The sequence below is a fragment of the Geospiza fortis genome, unplaced genomic scaffold, assembly GCF_000277835.1.
Source record: "Geospiza fortis unplaced genomic scaffold, GeoFor_1.0 scaffold41, whole genome shotgun sequence".
In the NCBI taxonomy this organism is placed as follows: Eukaryota; Metazoa; Chordata; class Aves; order Passeriformes; family Thraupidae; genus Geospiza; species Geospiza fortis.
Window position 1 is genome coordinate 7,428,027 of NW_005054299.1, and position 19,262 is coordinate 7,447,288.

The following is a 19,262-nucleotide window of genomic DNA, read 5'->3' on the forward strand; positions in this document are numbered from 1 at the left end:
GGGAAAGAGGACAGCTGTAAAGTGCTTCCCTCTGCCACCCACCCAGGTCTCTGACTGGAAACATCATCAGGGCACTTGGGAATTTAGCTCCTCCATTTTGCATGAAGATTACAGATTACAAAATTCTGCCCAAGAAAACAGTGTCTATTTCATAACCTGGTAATTTCATGGGAAGATGTTCATATTTCTTGCAACATAATACACCTAGAAGCAGCACTGCTTTGGAATCTATTTGCTGAAGTTCTAAAGAGGAAATTTCATGAAGAATTAAGTTTTGTCAAGCAGAAGCCAAGGCACATATATCCAATAAGGTTTTAAAACCTTACACTGTTTAACATTCTAAAGCTAATTTTTAAAAAACTTTCTAAAAGATTACAAAGTCACTCTCTTAAACAGAGAGTAACTATTCAAATTTTTTTTCAATTAGTGAAAAAGTATTCAAGTTAATAAAGCAATACCCATTTCACTCCTTCAGTGCATTTAGCCCAGAACATTTAACAATAAACAAACACTCTGTCAGTGCCATGGTACGAGAGGACATAAGGTAACTCAATTCTAGATCATTCTGAAGAGATTACAGGTCTTTGAAAAAGGGAGAGGGAGGCAAAAGGGAGGTTATGTTTTTGCTTCATACTTAAAACATTACCTCCCGATTACCTCCCTTGTTAATCAAAAACATGCTGTACATTCTTTCATCTTAGAAAGTAACCATTAAAACAGACCTATCTAGCTCTTTAAAAAAAATAAAAAGTGAGGTAATAAGTTGTGAATCAAAGTGTTCCCTTCCAAATAAAACATCTGCAGGGGGAAAAATAGCTTAATAGAACTGCAGATAGGTAATCAAATGCCCTAGTTCAACAGGGAGTAACAACTATGTTCACAGAGATTGAGATTTGTCCTTGCAGCATTTAATCCTGCTCACATTGTGCAATTCATCTCGGCACGGTCAGAGCAACCACAGCTCTACTCCCATCAGATGGAAAATTCCACTCGAGCTTAAGAGAAACTCTTCAAAAGCCCAACTTGAATTCCTTCTGCTCAACCCACTTTTGTTCACAGAATTGCTCACTTGCTTGCAAACAATATTCGGTTCATCTTCTCAGTGCAACAAGTGAATGCCACTTCCCTGCGGGCTCAGCCCTGGAAGGGGCATTAGGACCTGGTATGGGTCACATTCACCTTTCCTGTCTCCTCACCACACGGCTGCATCCCTCCCTGACAGTGGTACACCATCCTCAACAAAAGTCTCATGGTAAGGCATGGTATGGCATGGCAATTACATGTTATCATTGCATTGGACTACCATGTAGTTATACGTATATGCAGATGCTATAGAACACAACATAGCACTGAGAAATTCAAAGAAACAGTTTATATACCCAATTTAATGAATTGGTACACAGGGCCTTTGGCACCAGACCTTCTCTTTGATCCTCTCTAATACGTCACTTCATTACCACCTTCTGAAGAACAACCAAATGAATAGGAAACAATTTTACTTTTGTTCATTTGCTACAACATAATGAAAAATAGAAAGGAAAATAGAAGGGAAAATAGCAACTTATTTGTTTTAACAAGATAAATCAAATGTAGTCACAATGAACCAAAAACACTCACAGCATCCAAAGAACAAGGGTGTAAGAATTGCAGACAGAAATACAGCCAGTAACAGCACATTGAGCTACATCATACATACATTTACCTCTGCAGAATCCTTGCTATTGTCCCCGGGCAACGATAAAAATTTCAATACTTTGCTAAGTAACAAGACAGAAAATGCATGTCTGTACACACACCTACAACTTTTTGTCACAAATACATAGTAATTTTATGCTAGTTTTACACCTGCATCCCCAGCATATACTACCCAAATAAATGGAAAGGAAATGTAGAAAACAGCATCTTTACCTGCCACATCATTCCTTTTTAGGAACACATTTAAAGGCAAGTAGGTCCAACAGTACAGGTCTCTTAAATATTCCAGGTTCTTAGCTTAAATATTTTATTGGGGTTCTTAATCCACATCTTCTGAATGAATTTTAATAACCTCAAAACAATAAGGTAACTGTGAAAAGTTATTTGGCTGGTGTATGTACCTTGCAAAAAGTAGTGGGCATAACAGAAACAAAGATAAAACTAAAAAGTTGTAACCAAAAGCTTATCAAAAGTTAATCTATTAGCAATAACCAAAATTATGCTGAGAGATTGCATTAAAAAAAACCACAAACAAGCATTCTCCAGTGCATTAATAAAGGCATCAAAACAGAGCTAATTACTGATGTAACAAATAATTTTAAACCTTTCCCAAAGAAGCATTTAGGATTCAGATAGAGCAGAAAGCCAAACAGATTTTATTGTTAAATACAGTATATTTAAAAACTCCTACTACAGTTTTTTTCCTTTCAGAAAAAATGGTAATTAGCATTTATTCTTGAAAATTCATAAAAAATCATAAAAGCCAAGAGATGCATCACATCTGCTGTGAAAAAGAAGCAGACAGAGATGCTATTTTCTATCCTAAAGTAGTTTTAAAAAATTCAAGTATCTTATGATAATAACCTTGTCTTGTTTCACTACTAGATGAGCAAGATTAAGCATGTAAGTTTCTCACCCTACTGCACTGAAGCTTTCACACAGTTAGCAGGACTTCCTCTCAAATACTGGCGATGCTCATTTCTCCCTATCCACCACAGCTCTGACTCCCTTATGAGGCTCCTAATTCCAAACAGGAGGCATACAGAATAGCAAAATGTCTGCTGAATATCTTCTTGTAACCACCATATAAATGAAAGTTACACTGTATAAATATCTGAAAAGTCATCTTAGAAACACATTAGATAAAGGACAGATCCATATCTTTATCTAGCTACGTATATGGAGTGGATATGGAAAGAGATACATACACACATCTACAAACCTACATATTAGACACTACATTTATGTGTTGAAAACAATCATTCTGCAGGACTGAAAAAACCCATCAGAAGCTTGTATAGCAAATCTTGCATTGCTAAAATCTGTCAAGCTCATCAGTTTTAATCTACTCTCTCAGTAGCAGCAGTGATGCCATACAGCATTTGCAGATGAAGATTTTCAAACAAGTCATACAATGATTCACATAAGTCAATATTCTTTCTAATTCCCCAAAACAATAAATATATAGGAAAGTACAACCAACAAATACCAATTTTTCCTTTAAGGACTAAAACTGAAGAGACACTTAAAAAGGCATTTATTAGAAAAATTCTGAAGATTCAATAAAGAACTCCCATTGCATAAGAAGCCACTACAAAATCACCTTACCTTATAATAAAGGGGACAAATGGTGCTATGCTGAGAGCCGAGTGAGAGCCATCCATTGGAGATGGATACAGTCTTCCCAGGATTAAGAGCAAAAGAAATAGGCTTGGATGGATTTTCAACTCTTCAGTTTCACTAAATAAAAAGTGAAGAAGCATTTGGTGAAATAAAAGCAACCTCCTTTACACTAGACTTGAGCCTCTTTCCCACAAAAGAGGCTTCTGCATCTCTGGTTCAAGGAGTTATCCTAGGCTGATCACCGCATGGGAGTGCAAACCCTGCTGGGATCAAATATGGCATCCAGTTCTTCTGTAGGGGACCCCTCTAATGAAGACACTCATGGCTGTATTGCCTTCACTTTCCCACATTATTTCAAGCCTCCTTTATTCCCAAATGTGGTGAGCTGTCTTCATTTCTAAAGAATATTAAAGATCTGCAGATAAAGTTTCTCTATGAACCAGGAAACATGATGAGTTACAAAAAGGTGGTTTAAAAAAAGTACTTTTATCAGTTTGAAAGGAAATGTGTGTTTAGTAAATAACATGTTTTACTAAAGAATAGTTCTTGTCATTAACACCGAGGGTCTACTATTCATATAGTAAAAACAATCAGAAAACCAAGTTAAAATCAATACTTCTTGATTTATTTAACAACGAATAATAAGATACAAGTCTTAATCCACATTGAAAAAGCATCCAAGACCAACATTTCAGACAGTTTTCAATCTTTTTCAACTGAAAAACTTCCCAAAATTTGCCAGTGATGACACTGTTGCCTTTTGTAATGTCAGGTAGAGTGGATTGCTGTGCAGAAAATAGACAAGCTCTTTTCCTAGAGCAGAGACTGCAAAACACGGAATGACTGGTGAAACTCCTGCTTCCTAGGCCCATTAAACAGTCAGCTGAACCTCACCCATAAATCAGCTGCTCAACTTCCACAGTTTATATCATAGCATTTCAAGAAAAAACAAAGCCAGCACTGGTTTACTTTAAAAGTTCGTGAACCTGGAGGTAACAGCGTCATCCCAAATGGTATCATCTGCATTGATCAAATTGTAGCTCTCAGCCACCATTTGTGGAGTCTTTAAAACAAGATCAAGGACCTTCCCCAGAGTCAGTGTGCCACAGGCTGGAAAGTGTTCATGTGGTGTTACTTGAGGCCTATGACCCCGTATCACTTAAACATGCTGGGAAGCATCATTGTTAAATGTGAGACACTCAAATACCCGGGCTCTGTTTCCCTGAAAAACATAAGTTCCTTAACATCTGATCCTAAGAACACAGCAACTCTTAATTAGTCAACAGTAGTTCAATCTTCAGAGACTTAATGCAATGTGCCAAAGTTAAAAGAAAAAAGCCTTAGCAAAAACATTAGAACTGTATCATTTCAAGAAGCACTGATGTATAAAATGGCACTAGGGTGTATATGTGACACAACTCTGTTTAACCTTTTCACTTCACTTTGTGTCTCAAAGTTTTCTCAGACATCATTTTACCTGTTCAAAGTGCTGGTTACAACCTCTAACTGCTTGAGAAGGAAAGGGTAAAGGCTTGGAAACCGAGAGAAAAACTCCCTTCCCGTCATCCTGCAGAAACAAATGAAGAGGAGCCATAATTAACATTCTGCAGTAATTAATTACACTCAAAATATCAGTTTATTTGTTGCATTTCTGATGCTACAGTGAAGCTGAAGAGGCAGAAGAACCATGCACACACAATGAACTCTCAAATAAGGCATAATGTTTTCATGAAAAATAGTGGTAAGAATGTAGTTTACACAAGTGACTGTCTCTATGTGCGCTCACTGACACTTCGTCAGCTAAACTGATCAGGCCTTTCTGGGAAAAAGGGATCTTAGCCCCTTAATCACACCAAAAACAAAAAGATACAACAGTTTAAATTCTGACAGTATTTTAACAATATTCTGGTTGAACAAGAGAAGATGACACTTGCTTCAGCATGGCTCATGTCCTAAATAGCTAACAGAATACACTTAGCAGACATGTACTAACAGATAGCTTGCTGATACTAAAAAGCACCTCATAATAGTAATTCATGGAAGATTTGTAAGATGCAGTGTCAGAAGAGTCTGAGCTTCCATTAGCCCTCTTTCCACAGTGCTGCTTCCAGCACACAGAAGTAGTGACACTGCAGGCCACATTTCTGCTTCCTTAGATGGAGCAACCATGTTCAAAACAGAGCAATGTACAAACACCTCAGGAACTCACCCCTAACCAGAACCAGTAAGGTGGCACATTTAAAGCTGCAACAGCAAATCAATCCAAGCTAAAAAGATGTAAGTAGAAATCTCCTGTATTTGTTTTACAATCTTTTCATCAGATAAAGGATGGCTTCATGGTTTATATGAAACCACTCAGCATCATTGAAGCAAGAACCACTTGAATGTTACTGTGGGGGAAGCTCTAATTAGACATAGATGGTATGCAGATTAAAAAGACTTCCTTTAAAAATAAATAAATGAAAGGCCATCATTTAGAAAAACAAAGCCAACTGCAGAGTTTGCTTGCCTCAAGATCTACCAAGATAAATGTTCCATGTTAGCATGACTCCAATGCAAAGCTTCCAATAAGCAGACAGATACAGGTTTGGAAAAACAACACAATGAGATGGCAAGACTGAATGTGCATAAAAATAAGCAAACAAAAAAAAAAGAAAAATCATGCACGAGTAAACGAGCGCATGGCAAACATCAGCACAGCTCCTTCCAGCACTCAGCTAACATAACATGCCTTAGCCACAGGCCACAGAATAAACACAGCAAAACCAGACTGTTAGGTGGAAACAAATGGTCAAAGAGGGACAGGAAACTTTCCCAAGGCACTTAAGAAAAATTCTGTGAATATATATACAATATAGTGAACTGCTAGAACTAAAAGCAAGGAATCTGCAGTAGCTGTTATAGCTACAAGGAAGATTTCAGATAAAAAAATTACATGGAAACATTAAAACTGAATTAATATAAATTGAAGTGCTAATGAGGACAGTTTAAAGACACCAATATTGATAATAACCAGTTATTTAAGCAGAAGACACCCATGCAATTTTTTCTAACAGTGTCCTCAAAACTACTTCAATATTTCTGCACATAAAGTTTGTAGCAAATTGAAGATGCAAAGCCAGAGACAGCACAAAATCCAAGAACTATCAGATCAAACAGCCCATCCTACTGAATTTTCCTATGTAAAACATTAAGAACTCAGTATTTAAAAAGAAAAGTTCTATCCAAAAATGATGTGATGTCTCCATCTCCTGTGCTACAGAGTGCAAAAAGCAAAAGCAGAATTGGGGTCAAGTTTCCTATGAAATGAATGTTCACTGCTTAGAAATTTAAGAGAAAACTACATCCAAGTAGCAGAACCACTTTTAACCAGGTTCATTTTTAATGTATTAAAAATTCATTTGAATCAATATTAAATAATGGAACTGAATATGTTTACAAAGCCTCAAAATTCTTTGCAATTAGCATGGTTTCATAAATCCTTTTGACAGGAAAAGAAAATTATAACTACTGAAGTGGGTAACTTACATAACCTACATAACCTCCTACTCGCTTTACTGCTCCAGACTTTATTGACAGGAGAAGGCAGCCTAATCAAAACCACTGACAGGCAGTATCTGCAGAGAAGATGTCCACAGGCATTTTCAGAAAACAGGAGACACAACTGTCTGAGCAGACTGTTAAAGGGCCTCCAGTTCAGAGGGGAAACAAGGAACACTACACATTATCAGAAGTGCTGCAAAATTAAAAAGTGTGCTCAAAATACAAGGCATTAATATAAGTGTGAATCCACTGCTTGGGGGTGTCAAGGCAAGGAGATGCACAACTGGGAATAAGCAAGAAGCAAAACAGTTAAGACAGTATGGAACACAGGAATTTAGTTGTTTCACTTTTTAATGCTGACCATGCTTTTTGCTCCTGGAAACATGTACACACAACTATTTGTGTACTGTAATTGAGACTAGAACAACAAAAAGTATAATGGTTCTGCTCTTTAAAACTGCTCATGACACTAAGCCAAATATTTTATATTAACTTCATCAAAAAACATACTCCTTTAAAAAATAAATATTAGCACTTTGAGATATGTCCCATGAATCTATTTCTATCACTAGCATGCATGCATGTACATAGGCACACAATGTGAATTAGGCTTCACAGGTAATAAGCTATCCAGATCTTTAAAAGAAGACAAATCTCTGACATATCTATAGAAGAAGATATCAAGTAAATGTGGACTAAAACAACCCAAAAGTCACTCCCAAAAGTCTTCATGAAATGAGCTTTTTCTTCCTATTCTACGACAGATCTGACAGGGAACAATAGGTTTAAATTAAAAATACAGATAACTACCTTCCCATTAGTCACTGACATAGTTCAAACACAGATTTTTGGCAAAAGAGCTACCATAATTAAATTCTTAAACCAAACATTCTTCAGATCACAAGATTTTACATCTACTCCCCCTAAAATGTGTTTCTAAGAGAAGTAACTGAGAAGGGCCTTAAGATACTACTATTTTACCCCATGTCCAGCTGGAATGATTTTTATATTGCTTCAGAGATCATCTTCAACAGTACATTCAACCACAGACTCAATAATAGTATTTTCTTTTTTCCTTTTAGTAACTCTAAGAAGCACAATTTCACAATCCAGAATTTCAAACAGGATTGCTGAGACCCAAACAATGAACTGGTGGAAGGTTATTTACTGAGAGAGGAAGTAGAGTAATAAGACAGAAAAGTTATCAATGGGCCGATGATGCTTACAATAAAATCCCTTTTCCCAAATGTAAAATGTCATTCCAGTACATAATTAAAATGGCGCTTAATGTAGAAAGGCAGAGAGAAACTAATGGAAGCACTTATATCCCACTCAATTCACTTGCAAAAATAATTTGAAGAACTGTATACATGCAGAATACTGCAGTACTTAAGAAGATGCAGTATTTACATCTCATAGAGTTGCCAGTTTAACAATATAATGTTTTTTCATGCAAGCAATTCTGCACGAAAGCCAGATGACAGAGTACAACCCATTCACAAAAGGTTTCATTTTGATGGCTAGACACAGCAGTCATGGTTTAGCACTCAGAAGACTGACTGAGAAAAGAATGTTTATTTAGAGACGTACAATAGTTTCTTTGCCATTTTCATGCAGTTCTCCCCACCTGAAAAGATGCTCCATTAACAAGAAACAGTAATACAGAAGTTTCTTCTGTACCACATCATCCAGAATCAAGCTACACCCACCACTCCTAACACTTGTCTGTGTGCCCTCGAGTCAAACTCTTCCTCTTAAACAGATTCTGGAGCAGGCAAAAGTAGGGGGGAAGAGAAAACTTCCACCAAATATAGATGTCCCATCAACTGGCAACAAGTTACTTTGAAGGCATGTGATGATAGGAAGGACAGAATTTAACAGCTAGCAATAAGCACTTAGAAAACAACTGAATCACAGCTAAGTTACAAAAAACCAACTAGTGCTAGGGATAAAAATTTAAAAAAAGAAAACTCAAAGCAGACTGTAAGTCTTTAAGACTTCGAGGGAAGGTCTGGTTTAAGCATGATACACAGTTTAGAGTGTTGATAACACTTCTTCAGAAAAGATGCAAAAGCTGGTTTTACTTTTTGTGAAATAACCAAACTCAGAAGCCCTTATTATACTCTTGAGTATCAGCAGTTCTTCCATTCATTTAGCATTAATTCTGTGGCTTTACCACTTTTCAGAACAGAACGTGGAGTGGCTTAAATTAAGCCAAAAATCATGTGCTTTAAAGTTTTTATGTGCTGTGCTTGTGGAGATGTCAATAACACCTAACTTCTAGAACCAATTCATAAATGCTGAATTGCTAAAAACTGACATCTCCAGAGATTAAACATTGTGTTTGTTTCAGCAGCAACTTGATGCTACATAACTCTAGCATCTGTGTTTATTTAATTAATGTCTTTCTAACAAAATATTCCACCTTTATACATAACAAGTGGGTGGATTATTTAACTGCATTTTAAAAATACATTTAAGAATAAAACTATGGATGTTGCAGTGTTCTTTTTAAAACTGTGCTGTACACTTAAGAGAACACTCCAGGAGATTAAAATTCTGCTGTGACACTGGGGCACACATATCATTTTACTGTGACGTGTCAGAGATTACCTGCTTCTGTTCTTTCATTTATTTTTCAGGAGAATGAAGCTTTCTAACCTTGTGGGCTGTTTTTAGTAACTGACACGTAAAAGAACATCTGCAGCAAATATGTTCATATTTGAGTATAGTACAGGTGAAATTTAGAGACAATCTTCTGAGAGCAAAAAAGGTTTCTGGTGTTCTTTTTGAAACATAAATACTGCTAACATCTCATGTCAGCTGACAAATACATGGTCAAATATTTTACAGGGAAAAAAAAAATGACACTTAAAAAATAGAACTGGAATGTGAAAAAAATACAGAAAAGGCACACTTAGATCAGGACCAAGAATATAGTTTTGATGAAATTACAGAGACATTTTTAATTGTCTCCTGTAAAACCTACTCGTGTTGTAACAATCCTTACATTCTAATCATTAATGCCATGTTAGATGATTCTTGATGTTAAAGAGCAATAATGCAGAAACAGAACCCAACATACTCCTGGCACTGCAAGGACAACTGCTGCTGAAAGAACTTGAAAACCAGGACACACTTTGGCAAAATTGTCATTCAAAAAGACAGATTTATGTAGACAATAGACATTTTACATATTTGCTACTTCTGACATTGCTAAATTATGAAAAAATCCCACAATGCAACTTAACTAGGCTAAAATGACTAGACTAGGTTGTAGTTGCCCATTTTAACATTTGTGTTCTTTCCCTGACCCTTATCACTTATTAAACAGCTGGATGCTGTCTTAAAATATAGGAAACTTATTTCCCTACTAACAAAGATAGATTTCAGAAGCATAAACTCAAAATAAATGGGAAACCTTTTCTTTTTTAACTACATAGAAAACACCAAGAAAAAATGTATAGCAGATTGATTTATGCTGAAGTCATGGTCAAGATCAAAGCTAATTTCAGATATACTTTAAGAATTACATTAATTTTTTGCTCCTTTAATAGGACTAAATTATATGACAATCATCTGCATGCCGTGACAGGATGAGTAACAGCAATAAAGGTACAGAAAACAGAAAGGTTCTAACTACAGGTTCTAACTCAAAATAATTTACTATATTTGACTTCAAGGGTAATTCTATCTTTTATTTTAGAACACAGCAAAACAGCATAATATTATATAACTGGAAAGGCAAATATATAACATTTGAAATTATTCAAAAGTGGTAGTAAGGAGAACAAGTCACAAAACTGCAGACTTTGCACCTAGGATGAATAATCCTGAGCATCAGCACAGGGTGAAAACCAACTGGATCAGAAACCAACAGCGCCAAGAAAAAAAACATACGGGTTAGAGTGGATGCCAAGGGCACATCCTCACCACTCATGGGACAAACCACAGATGGGAATGTATTCATTAGAACAAAAGCAGCAGCAGATCAGTGAGGCTGCACATGGAATCCTCATCACATTCTGGGTTGCCATGTCCAGAAGACATCAGAACACTCAAGAGAGGGTCCAGCAAAGGGCTACTCAGATGGGCATGGCCTACAGAACATGCTCTGTAAGAAGCTGAAGGAGCCAGGTTTGTTCTGCTGGACAAAGAGGAGGTCCAGGGAAGATCTAACAGCAGCCTACTACCACTTGAAGGAATCAAAGAGTAGAGAGCTAATAATCTTCTTGCAGTAGCTGCAAAGACTACAGAAAGGACCAATGGTCACAAATAATAGCCTGGAAGCTCTAAATTGTGCAGGGGAATGAAGCACTCTTACTCAGAATAGCTATGAAACATCCTTGAAACTCTGGAGGTTTTAACTCGTCCAAAGACACCACTGACCTGATGTAGTGTTGCTAGCAATCATACTCTCCATGGGAATCAAGGACAAAGAGATCCCTTTACAGTTTGTCTGGTTCCACTTAGCTACTTCCCACTCTGCCACCATGGTTTTAACACTGCCTTCTTAAAAGACCAATGTTTTTCTTGTCTTCCTGCATTTGCTGGCCATCACAAACCACTGCAAGTGCAGTAAACAATAGATCCTGCTCAGAACAAAATTCGCATTTTTATCAAGTTAGCAACTTAGTCTTTAATTCAGCACAAACTATTATTTCTGCCACATGGTACGATAGTATTTAAAATACTAGCTTGATGTAGAAATAAAAACAATCACTTACAATTTTATTTCAGAAGTAGTGTATATTTATGAAAGCTCATGATTAACAGTCCCTCTGGATGACCACCAGAGAACCATCACTATTTTTACTCAGAGACAGATAATAGCAGCAGGCAAGTTCCTTTAGAAATAGAGATTATATACAAATTTTAATTTGCCTCAGATAATTTTGTTTAAAGAATATACCTAAGAGTTAAATTCCTGATATCACATACTGTTTCAGGACTCATGACAAACTGCTTTCAATAAAACATTTCACACGCAAAAGAGAATTGTAGCGCTGCCTCAGAAGGCAAAATGGCCATGTAATTTTGTGGGAGGCCACAATGAAGCCTGGAAAAAAAACAACTATAAAAAAACCAAAACTAGTGCAATGCATTGGCTAATAAGCCCAAGAGCAAGGATACAGAAGATTACTGCATACTTGTTTTTCTAGACCTAGCATGATACAGGACACCTCTTCCATGACAAAAAGGCACACCTTTTCTGTACCCTCATCAAATCAGTAAGAAAAAAGAATTCAGATTTCATTTCTACCCCGCATGAAATGGAAAACACTATGAAGGGGAAAGAAGCATCATCATAAACATGTGGGGTTTGAACCTTTAACAAAGATGTGGCGACTCTGTACCTTCAATAAATCTAACATTTGTTTTGTCAGTAAGTAGAAAACACTTAAATCCCAGAACAGTAAGCAAAATCGTTTAAGTTCACTGACTTGAAAAAACATTCTTTTATGCTACACAGACCTAAAATAAATACTTAAAAGGAACTAAGAATATGCCACTATATCTTGGTTTTCATTTTCCTTCAGATAGAAGTGCTAGAATAAACATTCATACTAGTTTACGTTGCTGTGTTTTTATGAGGTTAATAACTGAACTGCCAATCAAAACCTGTGTAAATACAGCAGTTAAATACCCTCTGCTTTAGAGGCACTTTTATTTACAAGAGAGCTAGCCAAGATTTCTAAAGGACTGCATGGTCTGGTTTGCTTTGATCTCTTAAGCACAAGTTTCTTTATACCTCTTGTTTTGCTATTTATTGCATTCTTTGTGTGATCAGGTATGGAAAGAGCACCTGCATAGAACAAAAAAAAAATCAGGAAAAGTGTGACTTAAGAGGAATAATTATGCAACACACAGTTCAATAAAGTAACTTGTGAAGAGCACTTCTACAAGAACACTTTTGCTGTGATGCTAGATAAAGAAGTATGCATACAATGGGCTCAGAATAAAAACAGGGGAACAGCACTTCAACCCAACATCACAGATACAACCTGGTACCTACAGCAACACATTAATCACCACTCAACTTTGATACACATAGACAAAAGTACCTTCATATATATGCATGTATATAAAACTGTATCTAAAACTGAGTTGAATTATTTTACATATAATTACTTTTAACAAACTTTTTTTAGGACATTGCACTGTGCATATATGTACATACAAATGTATGTACACAAAAAGGTGTAACTAAAATTAAGATATATGCATATATGTATCTAGAAAGTTTCCAAGAATTCTGTTCAACCACTGTCTATAACACTATTATCTTTACTCTCTTACCACAAACTTAGCATTATAAATTTCAGCTCCAATAATCCGCACTTTCTCTCTGGCAGTATTCTGTGAGGAGTAGCTGCTTTTTACTTAGCATAGTTAATGAATAAGGGATATGTATAATATGCACAGATCAAAATAGAATAATTACCTCCATTCATACTAATGAAAACTTTTATCACTACAGGAGAAACTAAATTACCTACTCATGTGGCTAGTTTACATTAATTTTTGTTTTATGGAATGCATTTTATTCACTCAGTAGAAACAAACATTAACATTATGCCCCTAATTTATTTAAAACAAATGAATGAACTGGAGTTACCTTGGGCCAGCATATATACTTTAAGGATGTTCCACTTTGGGTAAACTTTCATTCAGGTCATTTTACCACATTCATCTTTCTATTTTCTGGTGCTGACTTAAAACAGGATGTTATGAAGATACTCCCTGTTCAGGAGAACAGAGACACACGTTTGCACAACAATGATTTAACTGTGTTTTAGACCCCAGAAATGTGACTGGGATTTATGTGGGTTACTGCTTTTCTGACTCTGTATAGCCAAGGTATGATCTTAAAGTAAAAATGGTTCTGTAGATTTTAGGTATTTTATCAAAAATAGAAAGACACACACAGTGTTCCTAAAACCAGCAGAAATCATACTGACAGAGTATGTTCAGCCTTGAGAAGAAAAATCCCTATTTTCTGCTACAGGGGATTTTAGAGTTTTAGTTTAGACCTGCAAAAGAAACAGAGTAATTAAGGAAATAACACAGCGGGAAACAGATTTGTTTAGGAGCTTGTTTTCAGTTTGTTTCTGTTTCTGCACAAAACTTTCATAAATTTTACCTTCAACTTACAAGTTAATAGTACCTTATCATCATTATTCTTGCTATAAAGGCACTTAGGGAGCCTGTTCAAAATAATGTTTAAACAAGCATATTGTTATTGAACTATTAATCAGCAAAAGCTGTAATGGTTATCTGAGTCAGCCTGAACTTTTGCATGTTTTCTTGAGACACTTCTAAGATTAACTCTTCTAAATCTGTCAAAGTCAATAAAAAAAGAGAGACAGAGTATTAAAAACAAAAAGTTGAACAAAGTAAATGTGGCCTATTTTTGGCATACAGAAGGGCAAGGTTTTTTTTTTCTTAACAAAAACAACCCCCTCACAAGGCAATGTACTGCAACAAATCCTTAATAACTACTTTGAAAGCATTCACCAGAACAACTGAGGTTCCATGGAAGGAACAAGGTGATACAGAAGGAGCCAGAGGAAAAGCACCAGAGGCACCGAAATGGCTCAGTCACCTCACAAAACCTCGCTGTCACTGACACATTATTTCAACTGGAGAGCTGCAACAGGCCAAGGCTGCCAGAGAAAATCCACTAGGGAATCACTAATGGGATCCAAGCTCAGCAATCCCAAGCCTTGCCCAGCACACAAGAGGGCCAGAGGCACAGAGCTCAGTGAGGCCAGTCCTGTGAATGGAGCCGTACGTGCACATCCCTGCTGGAGCCAGCACGAGAGGCTCAGCCTTCCTGGAGCCATGGCCCTGGTCACCATCCCTCACATGGAGCTGGACCTCAGCTGGCACATGGGAATTCTGCCACCGGTGTGTCTCCAAGTTGGCACAGAGCATTTAAGGGCTGGAGTCACTGCGAGCATCCCCTCAGGGCACTCACCAAAGAGCTATCCCATTTTACCACTCTGATAAGCCACTACAGCCTGACCATGTCAGTACCGCCCATGTTTCTTTAGGCTTACCCCAAAACAGGACTGGCCACTTCTCTATGAGCAACACTGACTCATCCCAGAAGTCCTACAGAGCTTAGCATGATCCACTGAAAATGTCTAATAAGCTTGCTGTTAAGGTTGACAAAACATCCTTGATGTCAGACAGACTTTTCAGGTGCTAAGTTAGAAATACTGCAAGTGTTAGCCTGCCAGGAGTGGGATCTGTAACAGGAATCATGTACATACGATGTAGTCTACATTTTTGAAACTACGACTCAAAAGGAGCTTAGAGAAAAGCAAGATAATACCAGAATCATTTAATTGAGGGATAATGTTATGAAAAGAGAGGTTTGCATGAGAACATTCACTTTTTAGTGTTTTCCTCTAACTTTTCACAGTGTTAAATGTGATTCTTTATGGTCTTAAAAATCTTTATATTAATGAGAAAGCATATTTCACTCAGTGACCTTCAAGTGTACAAGCAACCACTTACTGAGAAGTGCTGAACACTCAACTTGCAATAAAAACAAGGAAAGCAGAGAGCAGTCATGCAGGGCATCTTCATAACCTGTAAACATCTACATAGTTTTCATCTTATTGTAATTAAAAGGATAAGTTTCCCCCTTCCAGAGTCTGAAGTCATTAACATCTATTGACAGCTATAAATTAAAATAAGGACAATGTAGATGGTAAGAAAAGTTTTCTTTCTTTACAAATAGATCTAAACCAACACTGAAAACATGGCAGCATTCATACTCAAATTCCAGACAGCATGAATATTAACTCCACAGAAAATGTGTGTTGACAACAAAATATTTTCCTGCATATGCATTATCCCTTCACTACACTATAAATTCATAGGAGCTTCCCTCCTCCCAAAATGCAAATATATACATATATATACTAGTTTTGAAACATAAAAATCATCAGCTTGCACAGTACCATCTCAGCCTTGCTTAAAACCCTGGTTTTTAATTAAAGAGTTGAAGCTTTTCCTTCTTGAAACCTCCTCCAGCAAAGGTGAGAAGCAAAGGGAATTCTCCCACTTCCCATTCTTTCTTTTAACCCCAGCCTATACCTGAGGCCATTGGCCACCCTTCCTAAGGACTCTGCAACATTTGTATTCCAAATAAAAAAAATTCATTTTCAGATAAACCAGGATGATCCTTCTTTATTACCATAAAGACTGAAGCTTGTTCTAAGTCAAATGGCAAATTGCCTCAAAGGCAATTCCTGATCATGCTTATCCTTTGGGACAGGGGGAGGGGGAAATTAAAAAAAAAAGTCTGAAATACCAAGGATTTGATAAGAGTCTCTTAAAATATCTGATGACAAGCATCTTATTCACTAAGAAGCAGTAAATTAGCATTGAACTACAGACCAAAAAGATATCTGACATACACATATATATATGTGTGTGAAAGTACCACTATTATTACTGTAACTCCTTTGGACAGAAAAGAATTCCTCTATGATGAGAAATTTCATTTCAAAATTAATTTCAGTTATATGCACATGTAAGTTAGTCTCATTTTCATTTTGATTTTCAGGTCTGCATTAATTATCATAATACATATATAGCTTCATATCAAGACATCTTAATTTTTTATGTGACACTGGAAACTACAATCAACTACAGCAAAAATCTACTTTAGATTATTTGAAATCTGTAGCAACACTACAACAAAAAAGTGACCATGAAAGAAACAGAACTATGAAGCACACACTACACTCCAGCTTCTTCAAAAGTGTATGGAATGAACACATCTACATTGCAAATAGACTGCACAAGAAAAAAAGAAGTGGCTATTTAATCAAAAAAATCAGTGACCTACAGAACTCCTTGCTGTCCAAAGTCCTATTCAATCAATTCACATTAAACTAAGCAGAGTACTCAGGTCTTCAATGGGCCCCTCAGGGTGGTGCCTCCAAGAGAGCTGCAGAGGAACTTTTCATAAGGGTGTGTAGGGATAGGACAAGAGAGAATGGCTTTAAATTGACAGAGGGCAGGATTAGATCAGGTATTAGGAATAAATTCTTCACTGTGAAGCACTGGAAGAGGTTGCCCAGAGAATTTATGGATGTCCTGTCCCTCAAAGTGTTCAAGGCCAGGTTGGATAGGGATTTGAGCAATCTGGTCTAGTGGAAGGGGGCCCTTTCCATGGCAGGGGCATTGGAACAAGCTGTTCTTTCAGCTCTCTTCCAACTGATGTCATTCTGTAATGCCAGAGCAGGCAGAGGGAGACTGTGCCTGGAAGCTGGGACCCTCTCCTGAGCCACTGCCTGGGTGGAGGGCAGATCCCAGGGCACCCAGTTCAAGTGCTGAACAGCAGTGGGGCTGGGGGACAGCTTGCAGCTGATCCCACCTTAGCCAGGCAAGCCAGGATGCAGGCACAGCAAGTGTGAAGTGACTGAGTGTACCAACACAAACACCTGGGCTGTGAAGGCCTTGGAAAAGGGGGGTATTTTCTCTAAAGCACACCATGATGTATCTGTGCAGAACACACTTTCTGTAACCAAATATCAACAGGCACAATGCAGACTTCTTTCCAACCTTCCTCAGTACTTTGAATCTATCTGGCTAGAATTTCACTCCAAGTCTTGTTGATTTTAAATTATCAAAGCATTTAAGAAAATTGTATTGCCAATTCAAGTATATAAAATCTAAACTTAACCCTCTGTAAGGAAGTGCTAACTGGGCCATTTTACAAATGTAAATTCTCTGAAATTCAGAACATCTTTTAGCCAAATACACACCCATAGACCTATATACAGACACCATCACACACTTGCAGCAGCGTTAGAAGTTTTGATACAGTCTTTCTCAGAAAGAGAAAAGCCAGAGAAGAGTTCTAACTTTATTTTCCCTAGAAGAAAAAGCTCAACACAGAGAGTAGCATGGACCACTGTAAAGAGCCTTCACACAACTCCTCTCTCTTCTACTTGCAAGACTGCACACAGCTGTTATTTTTTCACAAATTAATTTTCCAACTCATCATCTTTTTCATCCATGCTAAAATTAAAAAGATGCATCAATAATTCAAATTCCAGCAAAGCTTCTGAAAGTCTACACAAACCACCCCAATTCTATCAGTATTACAGGAACTCTTTTTGAGAAACCAGTCAGAAAGTCCATCCTTTTTTAGAGAGATGCCCAGAATAGCCCACCTATAGTCTAACTCCCTGCTGACATAAAAATGACAGATTTAACCTCCTAATCTGAAACCTAGATTAGGAAACCTAGGCAGGGTCCAAATGGGAGAGCTGGTCTTTGGACAGACTGATGTCCCTTAATGTAAACAGAACATCCTCAAGGCAACAGAACAAGCATTCTAAAGCCAGGTGACTTTCACAAAAGCTCCTACAGATTCAAGTTGCTAAAATGCCACTGCTTTGGAAGTGGGGAAAAAATTATTTGGTTTTAATATGTGAATTTTGTTTGAGCAAAACACTCCTGGTGTTTAAAGCTCCAGAAGAGAAGCACCCAAACACAGCTGCACCCAGGGATGAGGCTGTAGGGAGCTGTGCAGTAATGGTGACACCTCGTGGTGCCAAACCACAGAAACACAAACCTCTCTGTTCACAAACACAGCCCACCTTATACCCACCTGTGAGGCTCCTGCAGAGACAGGAGCTACAAATCAAATCTCTGCCTGCTTTCACACCTCCTGTAGCTCACAGACCTGTCTTAAGAAGTGTCTTCCTAATCCCTGTATCACAGTTTTGACAAGCACACATGGAAAAGAGCAGAAGTGATTTCATGCAATCTTTAATGCAAAACCACTAAATGAACTGATGAAGAAAAGAAAGCCAGCCCAGCTTTAACATCTTTTGGTTAAAATGAATACAGAGAAATTACTGTAAAAAAAAGGTTTCAGAGAAGCAAGTCAACAGGTCCAGTTACATAAAAATTAACGTTGTCATTAAAAAATTTAATTCAGCTACATAAAAGATTCCTTTCCTTCCTTCTGGTATCTCCCACACCCAAAAGAAGCTCAAGTGCATTACTTTCTGCAGCCTCACAAACAGAAATCTCAGATTCTACAGATCATCACACTGCATGCATTTGAGAAGTCACTTTGCCTCCCCACTGAAGTTAGTGCCATGTTTTTCCCAAAGATACAAGTTTAAAAAAGCAGGGTGTCTCTTTCAGTAAGTACTCAATATAAAAACTAAAGGAAAAAGGCAACTTTAAATGCTGTTATAAAACCAAAGTAGGAAGGCAAGAAGTGAAAAGCACTTTTTATTGCTCTGCTTGAGCTTTAGGAGGGTTACAGGAGTGAATTTAGAAGTGACTTGGGTATGTGACAAAACAAGAATAATTTCAGGCAGTAGAGCAGCTAACATTTCAAATTGCTTTGGGAAAGA

At 37.2% G+C, this 19,262-nt stretch overlaps 1 protein-coding gene across 1 annotated transcript in view; it reads right to left on the reverse strand.

Annotated features, from left to right (window-relative positions):
• THADA (THADA armadillo repeat containing) overlaps positions 1-19,262 on the reverse strand; it is a 152,746-nt gene that overhangs the window by 97,171 nt on the left and 36,313 nt on the right. Inside the window, exons 27-28 of the mRNA XM_014308577.2 lie at positions 4,796-4,885; positions 3,304-3,435 (exon numbers count right to left, since the gene is read on the reverse strand). Coding sequence (XP_014164052.1) covers positions 3,304-3,435; positions 4,796-4,885 — 222 coding nt within the window. The remainder of the gene's footprint in view (positions 1-3,303; positions 3,436-4,795; positions 4,886-19,262) is intronic.